General features: G+C 51.0%; 1 protein-coding gene across 1 annotated transcript in view; it reads right to left on the reverse strand.

The window, feature by feature from the left end:
• Nucleotides 1-5,093: 5,093 nt before the first annotated feature.
• Nucleotides 5,094-17,816, reverse strand: part of RAD17 (RAD17 checkpoint clamp loader component) — a 29,325-nt gene continuing 16,602 nt past the window's right edge. The window contains exons 10-17 of the mRNA XM_040979059.1: nucleotides 17,272-17,383; nucleotides 15,221-15,403; nucleotides 13,270-13,355; nucleotides 13,041-13,187; nucleotides 10,992-11,141; nucleotides 9,423-9,543; nucleotides 7,539-7,596; nucleotides 5,094-5,700 (exon numbers count right to left, since the gene is read on the reverse strand). Of these exons, the coding sequence (XP_040834993.1) occupies nucleotides 5,469-5,700; nucleotides 7,539-7,596; nucleotides 9,423-9,543; nucleotides 10,992-11,141; nucleotides 13,041-13,187; nucleotides 13,270-13,355; nucleotides 15,221-15,403; nucleotides 17,272-17,383 (1,089 nt within the window). The 3' untranslated portion in view covers nucleotides 5,094-5,468. The remainder of the gene's footprint in view (nucleotides 5,701-7,538; nucleotides 7,597-9,422; nucleotides 9,544-10,991; nucleotides 11,142-13,040; nucleotides 13,188-13,269; nucleotides 13,356-15,220; nucleotides 15,404-17,271; nucleotides 17,384-17,816) is intronic.

A 17,816-nucleotide genomic window follows, 5' to 3' on the forward strand; every position in this document is an offset into this window, starting at 1 on the left:
CGTTTATGAGTCTGATTTACCTATAAGCAACAAAATGCAAGAAACAGAAGGAGTAGTTTCCAGTGCTGCAGCATGGTGGGTTGAGTATAGCTCACACTGTGTGAACATAATGAACAAAGGCACTCGGACCTTCCAACCATTAGTTACAAAGTAGAAGGTGAGAGGCCAGAGAATGATGCTGTGGCTTAGGCACGACCTGTGAGGCCAGCACCCCCTTCTGACCCAGCTCCCACCTAAAGCCCATGGTCCTATTGTTGGGCTCCTGTCTGCACCCATGTGGGAGACATGGAAGGAACTCCTGGCTCCTGGCTTCAGCCTGGCACAGCCATTGCAGCCCTTTGGGGAATGAGCAGGGGATGGAAGACGTATTTCTGTCTGTCTCTCCCTCTCTGCAGTTTTGCCTTTCAAACAAAAGTCAAATATATCTTAAAAAACAAACAAACAAACAAAAAACCAAAAAAAAAAAACCCAAAAAGAAGGGGACAGGCCAGGCCTGGCACGGTAGCCTAGTGGCTAAAGTCCTTGCTTTGTACACGCCAGGATCTATATGGACGCTGCTTCTAATCCCAGCGGCTCCACTTCTCATCCAGTTCCCTGCTCATGGCATGGGATGGCACTGGAGGACAGCCCAAAGTCTTGGGACCCTGCATCCACATGGGAGACCTGGAAGAAGCTCCTGACTCCTGGCTTTGGATTGGCTCAGCTCCAGCCACTGCTGCTGCTGGGGGAGTGAACCATTGGATGGACGATTTTCCTCTCTGTCTCTCCTCCTCTCTGTATATCTGACCTTTTAAAAAAGATTTATTTATTTTTATTACAAAGTCAGATATACAGAGAGGAAGATCTTCTGTCCGATGATTCACTCCCCAAGTGAGGGCAACAGCCAGTACTGCGCCGATCTGGAGCCAGGAGCCAGGAGCCAGGAACTTCTTCCAGGTCTCCCACATGGATCTAGGATCCCAAAACTTTGGGCTGTCCTCTAATGCTTTCCCAGGCCACAGTCAGGGAGCTGGATGGGAAGTGGAGCTGCCGAGATTGGAACCAGCACTCATATGGGATCCTGGTGCGTTCAAGGCTAGGACTTTACCCGCTAGGCCACACAGCCAGGCCTGTATATCTGACTTTTTAATAAAGATGAATAAATCTTTAAAAAAGAAAAGAAAAGAAGGGGACATGTTGATCACCCTGATTTAATCAGGCACATTGTACGGATATCACTTTGTAGCCCCAAACACGTACAACCACTGTCAGTAGCAATACATTTTAAACCCTGCCCCCGTCCTTGCAAATCACTGAATGTCAACAAGACGGGGAGCTAACACACTCCCAGTGGAATCCTTTCCTCAGACATCTGAATCCAAACATTCGCGCACCCCGGGACTTGCTGGGTCAGCATGTGTGTCACTTCCGGGAACTTCCGCCTGCTGTGCGACGGCCAGGCAGCAGTCAGGGAGACAGACCACCTGCTGGCCAGAGTGCCAGCCTGCCCACGCCACGCGAGCCATCACAGGACTCGCCTCTCCCACTCAAAAACACTAACACACGACCTGGGATTCGAAACCCTGAAATCTCAGAGATAAAAAATCCGCAATGTGATCCTGAGCGCCACCAACAGCATTCCTTCCACCATTGCTACAGCACGTCATCAGGGGGAGACCCAAGCATCCTGGGACGTATTCCCCCCTTGTCGAAAGTGAATCAACGGAGCATGTTCACTAAAGGGCATCACTTGCTGACGTAACTCACGGGGCTAAGGCACTAAGAACTCCTCCCTCCGGCGGCTTACATCGAAGTCAGGATTAAAGACCTACCGGTGCGACACTTCAAAGCCCCCAAAACTAAAATGGATCCTCTCAGTCCCAGGGGGCCGCACTATACCCAAGGCTTGATTTCTTTTGCCTTGGACAATACAGGCCTGTTATTTGACAAGTATTAAGCCAGCACCGTGTATGCATTGGGCACATCCAAGCTTCAGCAGGGAGCAAAGCAGGCTGGCGTCCCAGGCTTCATGGGGCTTACATGTCACTAAGTGGGGAGACAGGGGACAGTGACAATTTAGGAGGCTAAAAGAACAAAAGTTAAGTAGGGTAGTAAAGAGAACAGCATTTGCCACCTGTAGCACCAGCATTCCACGTAGGTGTCAGGTCTAGTCCCTGCTGCTCCACTTCCCATGATGCTCCCTGCTTGTGGTCTGGGAAAGCAGTGGAGGATGGCCCAAAGCCTTGGGACTCTGTACCCATGTGGGAGACCTGGAAGAGGCTCCTGGCTTCGGATGGGCTCAGCTCCAGCCATTGTGGCTGCTTGGGGAGGGACCCAGGGGATAGTAGATCTCTCAGTCTCTCCTTTTCTCTTTCTCTAAATTTTTCAATAATAAAATATATATACATATTTTAAAAGGTGGTAAGGAGTGATCGGAAGGCAGATGTAGCAATTTTATTTATGTTTTATTGCAAATTCAGATATAAAGAGCAGAGGAGAAACAGAGAGGAAGATCTTCTGTCTGGTGATTTACTCCCCAAGCGTCACAACAGCTGGAGCTGTGCTGATCTGAAGCCAGGGGCCAGGAGCCTCTTCTGGATTCTCCATGCGGGTGCAGGGTCCCAAGTCTTGGGCCATCCTCCACTGCTTTTACAGGCCACAAGCAGAGAGCTGGATGGGAAGTGGGACTGCTGGGATTAGAACCAGCACCCCTATGGGATCCCGGGGTGTGCAACGCTAGGCTACCGCGGTGGGCCCAGATGTAATTATTTTAAGTAGGGACCAGGGAAGTCACCTTATATTGCCAACAACATCTAAATATAGGATTGCAGGTGGGGGCCCAGCAACGTGGCCTAGTTGGTAAATTCCTCACCTTGAAAGTGCCAGGATCCCATATGTGTACTGGTTCTAATCATGGCAGCTCCACTTCCCATCCAGCTCCCTGACTGTGGCCTGGGAAAGCAGTCGAGCATGGCCCAAAGCCTTGGCACTCTGCACCCGTGTGGGAGACCTGGAAGAAGTTCCTGGCTCCCGGCTTCGGATCGGCATAGCACTGGCCATTGCAATCACTTGGGGAGTGAATCATCAGATGGAAGATCTTCCTCTCTGTCTCTCATCCTATCTGTATATCTGACTTTCCAATAAAAATAAATTAAAACAAACAAACAAAAAGGATTGCAGGGAGAGGGGGAAGCCAGTAGACGTTAGGGGAGAAGGTGCTCTGGGCAGTGGGAACTGAGACAGGGTTGTCCCCAGCATGCTCCCAACCCTGCTCCAGGCAGAGGGACGGCACGGCAGAGGTGGGTGGAGCAGCAGTCAGGGGGTAGACCTTGTGGTACATCAAGTGAAGCTGCCTTCTGCAATGCCACCACCCCACACCCGTGAGCCTCTCCCATCCAGCTTCCTGCCAGCGCACCCGGGAGGCAGCAGATGCTGGCCGTGGACTTGAGTTCGGGGCTGGCATTCCTGGCTCCTGGCTTTGGCCCGGTCGAGCCCTGGGAGTCATGGGCATCTGGGGAGTAAACCAGTGGATAGAAGGTACCTCTCTCTGCCTTTCAAACCAACTAACCAATCATGAAAATCAAAAGAAATGTGGCAGGAGATGCCCAGCAGGCAACAGAGGGCCTGCTGTGACTCGGTCAGCCGAGGGAGCTGGTGCAGGTGGGTGGTGGGGCAGCGTGTCCCACAAGGCACTCCGGGGGTCTGCCAATGTGGGTTCCAATTACATGATTAACTGGGACAGCCTGAGGCCGCACCACCGCAAGGGAGGAGCCCGTATGTGACAGTAATGCATTGCTGGTGTTTTTCTGTCCTTTCTGCTGTAGCTGCCTGAAAAAGGTGAAGTTCCAGAAACACAGCAGTGCTCCGACAGTTTTTGAAACACTCCTAAGAAACGCTGATGAAGTTACTTCAGAAAGTTTCCCAGCACACCTGCGGGGTACCCCGCTGCTCAACCTCACTCCACAGGAAAAGTGTGAGTCACTGGAATGGATTTAATTCTCCTTCAGCTGTGAAAACCGACAAACCACTTTCATCAATTATTAAAAACAAAGGAACATTCAGAAATCTGGCGGGGGGAGGGGGAATGTGCAAAAATAAACTACACGACCTCAGAAGGCCACGGTGGGCTGAAGTTTGTTACTGAAATTGTGGTCTCATCACTGGAGCTTTGGTCCCAGCCCCGCCGGATCCATTCTGAGCCCCAGCGCGGTGGAACACAGCTGCCCTCGCCAGGCGTTGAGGATCCGGCCCTCCTTACCTGTCTGCAGAAACCACCTCTCCCGCAGGCTCCACAGTTTCGCTGGGCCCACGCTGGGGCAATTACAGAGATTTCTGGGTTTCGGGGCAGGGGAGGCCTCTGCTGGTTCTAAGAACCCAGGACAGCCAGGGGGCCTGGGGTCCCTCAGCAGGGGTCTCTCCCCCCGCAGCCAGCCCCACCACGCCGCGCCCCAAATCCCGGCTCTGGGTGCGCTCCACCCTGCCCGGTCCGGATGAGAGTGGCGCTCCTCGTGGAAAATCCACTTTAGATCTTCTGTGAGTCCACCCCAAAGTGGCTGGAATTCAGGCGGGCCAAAAAGTTCTAGGTCAGGAAAAGCCAGGCGGCCGGCCCGCGCGCCCCGGAAGGCCGGCGCACCTGTGCCGGCTGCGGGGGAAGCAGCGGGCAGCGACGCCGTGGCCCCGGGCTCCAGCGTGCGGCCGCCGAGAGGGCCAGGGCTCCCGGGGCCGCGGGTTACGGCGAGGCTGAGCTTGCAGGTGGTCTAGGGGGCTCCGAGGGGCCGGGGAGGAGAAAGGCACCCAGAGCGGCCCCACCCCTCCCCGCACTCACCTGCGCGCCGGCCGGAAAGGCGCGCGCTGCGCCCGGGGCGCTGAAACCCGGCTGGCTCCCGGGGCGGGGCGGCCGGGCAGGGCCGAGCTTGGCCCCGCCCGGCTCCGTCAGTCCCCGGCGGCCGAGGGCCCGGTGCCGCTGCTGCTGCTGCTGCTGCTGCCCTGGGCTGGTGACCTCTCCCGGGAGGCCCCGCGGCCAGGTGGCCCGCATCGTCGCCCGACCCAGCCCCCGACCGGGCGTACCCCGGCTGCCAGCCCCCGGCAGGCGTGCACAGAAGGGAGAGACAAAGTGGGATTCAGGGTTTTAATTTTGATATAAAGTATGTATGTTTTCCCCCAAAGTATCTGAGGCACTCCAGTGTACAACGTACAAAAGTGGTATCTGAGACGACACTGCAAATAAGGCACCGAGTTTATTTACACCTGTCCCTGCACTCTGACAGCTTTCTGTCCATATTTACAACCCCGGGAGAGTACTGGATACTGGATTATCCTTCACATTTTCTGATATTTGGCATCGGGTTCAGACACACTTCATACACACTGGCCTCCTCTCCCTAAACCACTCGCAGAACTAAATAAATACTAGAGAGGGAATCACAGAGCCCCGTCGGGCTTGGTCCCAGGCTGCGGAGGAGGAACCCCGGAACCCCGACGGAGCCCGTCTAGGGCCCGTCGCTCTCGTACTCCTCTATGACCAGGTCCTCCTCGTCCACCTCCGCCTGGGCTGAGCAGGGCTGCGGCTGGCTGGCCGGAAGCTCGCTGCTGCTGCTCTGGCTCAGGGGGAGCGAGCAGGAGTCGGCCCTGGGGCGCTGAGCGGGTCCCCAGGGCGCCTCGTCTCCGCTCTCGGGCTCCGGCAGCGCCTGCTCCCTGTCGGTGAGGGCCTCCATCTTCAACCTGCAGGACATCCACAGGAGCCCATCAGTAACAGGCAGGGCGCAGGTCCTGCTGCGGGAGCCGCGCAGCCTCTCCCGTGCTGGCCGGCGTCCCTCCCGGTCCCTTCAAACACCTCTAAGAGGGAAATGACACACGGCAACCTGCCCACCCTCACTGAGAACACGATAATGGTCAGAAAGACGTGCGACAAACTCAAACAGAAAGGACTTAAAAATAGAGAAAGGCTAAAAAACAAACGTTACTGAAGTAAGTCACTCAGCTCAATTGGCAATTTTTAAAATGACTGCGACGGCTAGAGTAGGGCTGGGCCAAAGCCAGGAGCTCTTCCTCCAGGTCTCCCACGCAGGTGCAGGGTCCCAAGGGCTTGAGCCTTCCTCCGCTGCTTTCCCAGGCCGCAAGCAGGGAGCGGGATGGGCAGTGGAGCACCTGGGACTTGAACTGGCACGATGCTGGGGCCAAAGGTGGAAGATTACCATGCTACACCACCGTGCCGGCCTTTCTGAAACAGGGGACGCTGCGATCATTGAGGCATTTCCGGTCATTCACGTGATATACTGACAATATTCCTTGGCTGGGAATGGGCGTCCTGATTTGTAAGACTATGTTGAACCCTCTGCCTTTGTAATTCCATGATTCTACCTAGTTTTATATACTCCTTTGGAAGTAGGTGAAAATATGCTGTATCGGGCCCGGCATGATAGCGTAGTGGTTAAAGTCCTCGCCTTGCACGCCCGGGATCCCATATGGGTGCCAGTTCTAATCCCAGAGGCTCTGCTTTCCATCCAGCTCCTGCTTGTGGCCTGGGAAAGCAGTCGAGGGCGGCCCAAAGCCTTGGGACCCTGCACCTGCGTGGGAGACCCGGAAGAACTCCTGGCTCCTGGCTTCGGATCGGCACAGCTCCAGCTGTTGTGGTGCTTGGGGAGTGAATCAACAGACAAGATCTTCCCCTCTCTCTCTCCTCCTCTCTGTATATCTGCTTTTCAACAGAAATAAATAAATCTTTAAAAAAAAAAAACCTTAAAAAAATATGCTGTATAATTTAATAAAACTGGGGTGGGAGGGAGTGTTGTGGCGTAACCATGTAAGTCGCTGCCTACAATGCTAGTATCCTATATGAGTGCTGGTTCGAGTCCCAGCCCTTCTGCCTCTGATCAAGCTCCGTGCTGATGTGCCTGGGAAAGCAGCAGTGACCCAAGTCCTTGGGCCCTTGTACCCATGTGGGAGACCAGGGGCAAGCTCCTGGCTTTGGACTGGCCCAGCCCAGGCTGCTGTGGCCATTTGGGGAGTGGGTGGAATATGTGGCTTTCTCCCTCATCCTGTAATTCTGCCATTCAAATAAATAAAACATAAATACACAAAAAAAAATTTTAAAAAGGGTTCAAATGCACTTGTATGGTCTTTGATTACTGGGTAAATGTACAATTCTTTTTAAAAGCTTTTATTTACATGAACGGCAGAGTGACAGAAAGAGATGGAGGTCCTGTAGCTACGGGTTCATCCCCAGACGCCTCGAACAGTTCAGGCTGGGCCAGGCCGAAGCGGGGAGCCGGGAACTCCATCCGGGTCTTCAGGTCAGTGCTAGGGGCCCAAGCACTTGGACCATTGTCTGTTGCCTCCCAGAGATATTGGCAGGAAGCCAGATCAAAAGGGGCAGAATTCAATGCCAATCTCTCAGACACGGAATGTGATACCCAAAGTGCCGGCTTCACGCTCTGCCAGCGCAGCTGCCCGCGGCCGGTGTTCCCGGCTCGTATAGATGACCTCTGTCGGCCGTCCACTAAGCGTATTCCCTGGCCAGTTCAGTAACTGCTCTTTGGAAAACCAGAGGATGAGTTTACCTTCCAAAGTGTCGCTTCAGGGGAAGTCTTCCAATATCTTGGATAAAAGAAATCTGAGCTGAAAATAAAGATTAAAAGTTTTAAACAGACAATTCGAGAAAGAAAATATAAAATGACTAGTAAATATGTGAAAAGGTGGTGTTTATATAGATTTTTATCAGAACAACAGAAAGACACCCAGAGTGAGCGAGAGTACTTTCCACCTGCCAGCTCACTTCTCAAAAGCCTTCAACGGGGCCAGCGCTTACGGCATAGCAGGTTAGGCCTCAGCCTGCAGTGCTGGCATCCCATATGAAGGTTGGGGTCCTGGCTGCTTCGCTTTGATCCAGCTCCCTGCTTATGTGCCTGGGGAAGCAGCAAAAAGATGACCCCTGTTGTTGGATCCCTGCTCCCACAAGAGACCCGGAAGACAGGGGAGAGGACAAAGAGAAGAGAAGCCTCTGTCACTGCTGGTGAGAATGTAAACTGGTATAGCCACACTTTATGTAAAGCTATTTGGTACGCGGAGTATGGATATGGGTTCCCCCATGGCTGAACTGAGATGTTTCTAGTTGTGGCCAGATGTCCTGCATAAATGAACGGCTAACTGCACAGCCATGCTCACGGTGGCTTGTGGCCAACAGTCAGAGCTGTCAACAAGCCCCGTGTCCAGACTCGGGTGATATTTGTGCAATATGAAATATGTGAATACCATCAGGCTTAACAGGGAAGGGAAGTGTGACACAAAGGAACCTCAGGTGTAACTGATGACTTACGCTAAGTGAAGTAACACACAGGACACACACTGCAGGATTACGAGGCTGTGAAGTATCTGTAAGAGTTAAATTCCCAGCAGTTGTCCAGGCTACGGGGAGGGAGGAGCTCTGGATGTGCCCGCAGAGCAAGGTGAATACATCCGGTGCTAGGGAACTGCATAACCACAGCGGTTAGGATGCTGTGCATGTTATGGTGAAACATGTCAGGGGGGAAAAAAGACACAGCAGGCTTCCTGGATGACTGCATGAACTCTTCTGTACACATTCCCCAGGGAGATAAGCAAATCGGTGAAAACTCCCAAAAATAAACAAACCAAAAAGAACAATCATTTAAACTCTATGGAAACTGTTGCAAGAAAATATGGTAAATAAGGAAGGACCAATTCAAGGACGAGCGGACAGGCAGCGTCCATGCGGGCCTCACTGCGGGCTCAGCGGGCAGGCGTTGGCTGGGGACGGGCCGCAGGGGGAGGTCTCTCCACCCACCCCACTCACAGGCTGGCTGCCCCACCCAGCGTGTGCTCATCGAACACGGCCGTGGGCCTACAGCAGCAGCAGAGGCTGGGCACCTCAGCAGGTGGCAGCTCAGGAATCCTGCCCCGAGAGAGGCAGCCCACAGGAGAAAGAGCTATGGAGCTCTGTCCAAAGGAACTGGCTTTATCTGAAGCACAGGGTGGGCAAGTTCAAGTCTAAGGGACTGTTGAAACCAGTCTTCTTTTCTTTATAAAACTGACTGACTTATTTTGAAAGAGTCACAGAAAAAAGGAGAGGGAAAGGGAGAGCGAGAGAGAGAGAGACAGTGAGAGAGAGCGAGCGAGCTTCAGCCCACTGTTACTCCCCTGAGTGCTGCAACAGCCAGTCATGGCCCAGGCTGAAGCCAGGATGGCATCTGGGCCTTGCCCGTGGGTGGCAGCATCCAGACGTTCCAGTCACCCACTGCTGCTCTGCCAGGCCATTAGCAGGGGGCCGGGTCAGAAGCAGAGCATCTGGGATGCGAACCGGCATCCTTGCGGGATGCCTGTCATACAGGTGGCAGCTTAACCTGGCACACCACAGCCAGTTCCTTTCTAAGTCCCCTCACTTAGCAATGGTCATGATGTTCATTAGGAAAAGGAAGACCTGTTATTACCTTGGGTTCTCATTGGAATGGTCAGCATAGCAAGGTACGGCAACAGCTGAGTTTGGAGGCATAAAGCCGACACACAGAAGTCAGAAAAAAGTGCTCTTGCTGCTACGCAATTGTCCCGATACTATATGGGAAAGAAAAAAAAAATTATAAAACAAGAAAACCAAACAAAACAAGGGCTAAGTGTTCCTGGAGGCCTGAAGCATAGAGCACAGGCATTCCTCAGAGCTCCTGCAGGGACAGCGTGTGCTGCTGGCCTCATACCCCGGGGCTCTGCTCCGTGTCCGTCCAGCTTCCGGCAGACCAAAGAGGCGCTTTATCATCACAGTTACTATACTGTAACAGCAATTTTAAACTTCCTTTTAAAAAACATGCTTTTGTTTTTTTCGAAATGTAAAATGACAGAGGCAGAGATCTTCCATGTGCTGGTTCACCCTTCCAATGCCCGCAACAGCCAGGGCTGGCCCAGGTCAAAGCCACGGACAGCTGCCAGCTCCATGCAGTTCTACTGTGTGAATGGCAGACACCCACTACTGGGCCACCATCTAACACATTCAAACACGGACTAAGCATTAGCTGGATGGACTAACTGGTACTCCAACATGGGATGCCGGTACCTCAAGCAGCCGGATAGCTTGCTGTGCCACAACACCCACCCTTACGCTATTTTAGTATGTATTTCTATTAACACACAAAAATTGTAAGGTAAACAGCGTGGCATGGCATGGCAGCTGCGGCCACCTCCATCTCATGCCTACCATGTCTCTTGGTTACCTCAAGAAGGCATGATGGGTGATGGACCTGCCCAACACTGGCTTGCCTACAAACACTACCACTTCATACAATAACAAAGCTGGCTAAGGTACCATCTTCAGGACACAAAGTAGAGCATAACCATGCACTGTTACTAAATTACAACAGGCAGCATGTTGTACAATAGACCTCGAACTTATGCTTCCTGTCTAACCGAAAACCTTTTTAAAAGCTTTATCTGCCATTCGCTGGTTCCCTCCCCAAATGGCTGCAACAGCCAGAGTTGAGCTGATTTGAAGCTAGGAGCCTGGGGGCCTCTCCCAGGTCTCCTCTGGGAGTGTAGGGTCCCAAGCCTTTGGGCCATCCTTGACCGCTGTCCCAGGCCACAAGCAGGAGGCTGCATGGGAAGTGGAGCTGCCGGGATTACAACTAGCACCCTTATGGGATCTTGACACTTTCAGGGAAAGAATTTCGCCACGGAGCCATCATGCTAGGTCCTCTAAGTGAAATCTGTATTCTAGGTTTAGTTTAAATCAAAATCCAAGTATAAATCCAAGTATACTTTGATTCTAATAAAGTCAACTAATACATTAATTAGGTATGTGCTTTCAAATTTTGCTTCCTTTCATAAAAATTACTAGAAAATTTGGCATTTTATGTTTCTCTATAGCTGTAAAAATACATGGACCTTAGCAAAAATTTTCTCAAGATAGGTGCATCATTTATTGTTCAAATTTGATTTTACTGAGACATAGCTCACATATCTGAAGTTGATGATTTAAAATGTATACAAAATATATCAACTTTTTTTTTTCTTACCTTTTTATTTATTAGAAGCCACTGGGGTTTGTGCAAGGGCCGAAAACTGGAACCTCCTCCCTGGCAGTGAGCGAATCCTCGGGCCTTGTTGGAATGCATCACACCTCGGGTGGCTACAGATGTGCTGTACTCGTGCAGCAGAGAGCGGGTCTAACAAAGGAGACAGGACGAAAGACAAGAGATTTATCACAGAGCATTATGGGTACCTAAAAATAAGGCCCTAAAAATAACAGTGAGACAGAAGTAGTTAGAGCAAAGTCAACCGAGACACAGCAGCCAAATGCAATGGGTGAACCAGGAGCACGTCTTGGATGGCATGAGAAAGTAACATCCTGGCACAGGAGGGGAGGCTGCCACCTGTCAGGCCTTCATGGCCTGCGGGCACGGTGGTCCTGGCCTGGCCACTCCACCTGGGATCCATCCCCTCTCTGAGGGCCTGGGAACGGCAGATGTCCCAAGTAAAGTACTTGGGTGCCTGTCACCCGCTTGGAGACCTGGATGAAGTTCCTGGGTCCTGGTAAGTATGTGGGCACGTGTCGCCCGCGTGGAGACCTGGACGAAGCTCCTGGCTCCTTGCTCCGGCTGGTCCAGGGCTGGCCTTCGCAGCCTCTAGAGGGTGATCAGTACACAGAAGCTCTCTCTCCCTAACTCTTTCAAATAAATTTGTAAAACCTTAGAGCATTTTGGAAACACCTGGAAAATCGGAACCCAGTGCATATGTTGCTAAGTGACTGTCACCGTTCTTAGCTATGATGCTGACTGTAACCGAGCAGTCTCTAGTCATCCTTTAGTAGCAGTTGTCACATCGGTAATCACCTTCCAAATAAAACCAAACGTGCAACCAGGAGGAGTGAACTGTGCCAAAGTGTGAGCTGGTAGGCAAGTGCTAAGGGTACACATGCATTCATTCGAATATTCTTTCAACTTAGCTCTCTACAGGTTCGGAACTTTTGGCAATGAAAAGAAACAAACAGAGAGAGAGAGAGACAAAGCCTGTGATTGAGCTTCCTGTTGATGCGTGGAGGAGAGACTGATGCTCTGAGGTCTTGGGTTCTTGTCACCCACATGAGAAACCTGGACGGTGCTCCTGGCTCCTGCCCCAGGGCCACGCGGAGAATGAACCAGTGAAGCAAGCATTTGTCCTTCCCTTATTTTCTGTAATCCTGCCTTTCTTCTAAAAAATTTATTTAGCCGCAACGGCCGGAGCTGAGCCAATCCGAAGCCAGGAGCCAGGAGCTTCTTCCTCCAGGTCTCCCACGCAGGTGCAGGGTCCCAAGGCTTTGGGCCATCCTCGACTGCTTTCCTGGGCCACAAGCAGGGAGCTGGATGGGAAGTGGAGTTGCCAGGATTAGAACCGGTGCTCATATAGGATCCCGGCGCGTTCAAGGTTGAGGACTTAAGCCGCTAGGTCACGCCACCAGGTTCAATAAATAAATCTTTTTTTTTAAAGATTTATTTTTATTATTTTTTCATTGGAAAGGCGGATATACAGAGAGGAGAGACAGAGAGGAAGATCTTCCGTCCGATGATTCACTCCCCAAGAGAGCGCAACGGGCCGATACTATGCCGATCCGAAGCCAGGAGCCTCTTCCGGGTCTCCCATGCGGGTGCAGGGTCCCAAAGCTTTGGGCCGTCCTCCACTGCTTTCCCAGGCCACAGGCAGGGAGCTGGAAGGGAAGCGGGGCTGCCGGGATTAGAACCGGCGCCCATATAGGATCCCGGCACATTCAAGGTTGAGGACTTAAGCCGCTTGCGCCACCGCGCCGGGCCCCAATAAATAAATCTTTAAAACAAAACAAAACGACAACAACAAAAAAGCAATCTGAAAAAAATGGAAATTGAAAAAAAAAAAAACATAATAATTGTAGAACAAATGTAGTGCTGTTGCCAGAGAAGTCGGCGTTGGCCGTCCACTACACGCTGCGCGTTAGGTGTGAGGCTGGTTAGGACAGCAGGCAGGTGGCAGGCCAGTGCAATGAGAGGGCCAAGAGCAAGCCGCGTGGCTCGGTTACCGAGGGAACAAACACCACCCACGTCCGACGGACTTACATTCCAGTCCCCGGCGAGCATGTCCGCAAAGCTGAGCAACTCACTGCCTCTCTCCAGGTCCTCCACTTCCAGGAAGAAATCTACATAGTTCTGGTGAAGGTACAGATTGAACAGCTCTCCCGGCATGTGGGACATCTCCACCACTTCCTGGAAGAGAGGGGAGAACACCAGTGGGGCAGCGACACCTGCACCGACGGGAGACAGGCACCGAGCGCTGACGAGACATTACCTCCGGGCAGACAAGCAGCGGGTCCCGCTCATGCTCTGACAGGTGAGATGGCAAGCGAGGGGAGACCAACTCTGTGGAAGGCGCTCCTAGAAAAGTGTTGAGAATCGTTAAAGATGACACCATCTTTATAATTACACAACACCTCCATTTAAAAAAAAAAAAAGATTTATTGATTTTTATTGGAAAATCAGATATTTAGGGGGGAGGGCACAGGTAGGGGCTGAGGGAAACTCAGAACCTATGAAACGATGTCATAAAGTGAAATGCAATAAAAAAAAAAAAGAAAATCAGAGACAGAGAGGAACATCTTCCATCCATTGACTCACTCACAAGTGGCCAAAACAGCCAGAGCTGAACCAATCCGAAGCTCCCTGCCGGTGGCCTGGGAAAGCAGTCAAGGTCAGCCCAAAGCCTTGGGACCCTGCACCCGTGTAAAAGACTCAGAAGAAGCTCCTGGCTCCTGGCTTCAGATTGGCTCGGCTCTAGCCATTGTGGTTACTTGGGGAGTGAATCATCGAATGGAAGATCTTCCTCTCTGTATATCTGACTTTGCAATAAAAATAAACAAACCCCCCCAAAAAAGAGAAAATGCTGCAGACACTTAATGTCACAATAATATGCAAGGTGATAAAATAAAAAACAAGAGGCATGCCTTTGGCCTAGTGGTTACACCATTGGTTGGTTGAGTTGCATCCTGTATGAGGATATGCCATTTTAAGACGCTACTCTGCTCTAAATTCCAGCTTCTTGTTATTGCACAGCCTGGGAAGCAGAAGGCCTAAGCAGCTGGTTCCCTGCCACTTGTGTGGGAGATCCTGTGTGAGCTCCAGGCTGTGACCTGGCCCAGCCCCAGCCTTGATGGCACTTGCGAAGTGAACCAGCAGATGGCAGTATTCCATCACGAATGAATACATACACACTGTAACTTGCTGCAACTGCAGGCTTATGTGATTTCAGGTGTGGGAATCCCTTTTAGTGCCAACGGCAATCTGCATAATTATAAACTCATTTCCAGGACACAAAAAAATTATCCAGTGAGGGGCCGGCATTGCAGTAAACAGCAGGTAAAGCCACTGCCTGGGATGCCAGCATGCCATCGTGGGTGCCGATTCATGTCTCAGCTGCTCCACTTCTGGACAAGCTTCCCGCTGATGGCCGGAGCAAACCAGCACACAGCCATCATGTGGGAGAGCAGGATGAAGCTCCTGGCTCAGGCCGTCTCAGGCCGTCTCAGGCCGGCTCAGGCCGGCTCAGGCCTAGCCACTGCAGCCATCAAGGCAGTTAACTGGATCGTGCAAGATCTCTGCGTTTTTATTAATTCTGATTTTCAAATAACATGAAAATCTTAAAAACAACAACAACAAAAAATGCCCAACTTAAGAATCAGCCTGGCATAAATGTACTGAATTTCAAGTCCTGCCTCCAGTTGCCTTGGTACGCCAGACCTAATGCCTCATTTGGTCCACGGACGAGATGCTCACCATCTCTGCTCAAACACAGTAGCCAGAAGGTGGGGTGAGGGGCACAGGCATTGAAGGAGACAGAAGGCAATGGGCTGGAGCACAAGGTCAGGGAGGACAGAGCAACACAAGAGGACCACAGCAAACTCCATGCTACCTGCAGCTTGCTGCGGGCTCGCCTCGTGCTCAGGGACCCCAGGAGGACAGCACTGGCCACTTACAGCCTGTCCGGCGTGGAGCACGCCACAGCCCTCAGGATTTCCGGACACAGATAATGGACTACAGGAGCCTTTGTGCCATTCGACCCTGCTCGGGGTTGGAGAACACGGACCAACACACATTTCCCCATTACGTGTGGGGTCTTGCAGAATAAGATCTGATCTGGTCTCTGCTCGTTCTTATAACATTTAAAACAAATATATTTCATTTTTCCATTGTAAGACTCATATCCAACAGATTTTAGTCTTTTCTAAAAGAGTACAGATTCTTACTTTTACAGTACAGAATTTTGCCCAATGCTCTGAAGAGAAAGAGAGAAACATCTTTGCCACCAATAGCTTGAACCTCTTGGTCTTCAGAGCCCACATCAGGTTTTCGTCTTTGCCTGGACTTGGACAGCACAGCATCTGATTTTAATGAAGTTCCTTTTTTCCTTGGCCGGAAGTTGCTCCCTCCTAAATGATACACAACCAAGTGATAATAAGTAAGACAGATTCAGGCACAAGAAACAATTTCAAACATAGCTAAATAAAAACAAACACATTTTAAATACTGTTACAACTATACAACTATTCATGGCTGGGCCGTTAGTGGACCCAGCTACTGCACAAAGCTTTCTGTATGTACTTAGCTTTCCTTCACACACTTGAGAAACCCGTGCAAATCACAGAACATGAGGATGCTCCCAAAGCCTGCAACCACGGGTCCACAGGACACCAAGGCTCCTCATCCAGGAAGTCCCACTTCCAATAACTTGGCAAGGTAAAGTAGCAAACGACACAGATGAATCAAACTTTATCTCAAAAACAGAAGGCTGGTGACACAGTCACAGGTGGGACACACGCATGTGCACATGGATAATTTTTAGACACCATTTCCATTTAAGCTGCCACTTGAGCATCAACATCCCTGACTGAGTGCTAGCTGAGATCCTGGCCTCTCTACTTCCAAGCCCTGGCTTCCTGTTAGTGCCCTGGGAAGCAGCAGGTGGGCAAACGGGATGGAGTCCTAGCTGCTGGCTGCAGCCTGGCCCAGACCTGGCTGTGGCAGAGCAGCACTCGGGGAGCGAACCAGCAAATGCAAAACCAGTCTCCCAATGCATCCCTCTCCCAGTCCCCCCTGGTCACTACGCCTTTCAAACAGATACACTGTGAAGTGTACAGAGCATCCTTGGGGTTGGGGAAGCACATCTGGGACCCCGAGTGGACACTGGAAATCAGTACCAAACCCTCTACACACTATCGTTTTTTCCCTGTACATCAAGAAGTAAGTTTAACGCCTCCTCCTGACCAAGGATGCTGCATTCTCTGACTATATGTCACATGCAGCTTGAGGTGGCAGCAGGATGAACATGGCATTTTTCCTTCCTCACAACTTCATGGATAGAAGTCATTCCTACTGTAGATCATAGCTCAGCATGACTCTCCCCCCTTCGCCCCTCTTTTTATAAATTTATTTTTATTGGAAAGGCAAATTCACAAGGAAGGAGACAAAAATCTTCCGTCCGCTGCTATACTCCTCAAGAGGCTGCAAAGGCCAGAGTTGAACCGATCGGAAGCCAGGAGCTTCCTTCAGGTCTCCCACATGGGTGCAGGGTCCCCAAGACCTTGGGCTGTCTTCGACTGCTTTCCCAGGCCACAAGCAGGGAGCTGGATGGGAAGTGGAGCAGCTGGGAAATGAACTGGAACCCACATGGGATCCTGGTGCGAGCAAGGCAAGGATTTAGCCACTCAGTCATTGTGCTAGGTCCCTTCCCTGCCTTTTCTTATTAAGTAGAGAAATACTGTTGACTTAAAGAAGCACAGGGCAGTCTGTTTTTCTCTGGCATATCCTAGTTAGCACCGTCACTACTCCTGTGCTCGTGGGTTTCCTGAACATTAGTGCTGATCACCAAGACGGCCACAGGGCGAACAAGGCGTGGGCAGTGTGTGCAGCATGGACACGCTGGACAAAGGGAAGTGCCACTCCCCGGGTGGGAACGTAGCACATCTCATCACACTTCTAAGAACAGCGCACAATTTAAAACTTGCGAATTTAAGTGGAAATTATCAGAATAATTTCTGATAAGGCCGTAGTGGATTATTTGGGCTGGACAGAAGAGATTTCTCCCTCTGTGTCACTTTGCTTTTCAAATAAATAAATAAAACAAAAGCCCTCATGACTTATCTGGAATGTTCTACCAAACATTTCTGGGTCACGAATGTCTATGAGTAGCTGAAACTTGAGTAAGTAGAGAACGCTGTTTACCTGGCTTATCATTTAGTTGAGCTCATTTAATAAAGTCAGCCATACAACGTGACATGAGTCCACTGCCCAGAGTTACCTTGAGAGGAAGAAAACTGCAGGCTGTTTATGGCACTTCTGATATCACCACTACATCCTTGACAGAGCGAATCTAAACAAGCTTTATCAGGGACAGAGATGTTCCTTCCATTCTAAAAGGAGAAAATCAAACGAAAACATTTAAAAAAAAAAAAAAAAACCTTACTTTCTAAGCTTAATAGGAAGAAATGAAATTCTTTTAAACTCGAAGGCATAAAGGCCTTCATTTTGAACACCAGTCTACCTAGAAAGTCTACAAGCCTCGATGACTTAGCTCCAAATCCAAAATATTCAATCTAAACAACACAAATCTGACAAATCCCCAGAGCAGAGCTTGGCACGCCGATACAGACTGGCTTTTCATTCCAGCTTTACGTATGTGCCGCCGAAGTGAGCAGACTGTTGATTTTCAAACAGCCCCAACTGAAGGCCGGCACTGTGGTGCTATAGGTTCAGCTAGGGCCTACACTGACGACACTCCATATGAGCACTGGTTCAAATCCTGGTTGCTCTCCTTTGGATCCAGCTCCCTGCTAATGTGCCAGG

Source organism: Ochotona curzoniae, unplaced genomic scaffold (assembly GCF_017591425.1).
Source record: "Ochotona curzoniae isolate NIBS_2020 unplaced genomic scaffold, NIBS_Ocur_1.0 contig_293, whole genome shotgun sequence".
Lineage (NCBI taxonomy): Eukaryota > Metazoa > Chordata > Mammalia > Lagomorpha > Ochotonidae > Ochotona > Ochotona curzoniae.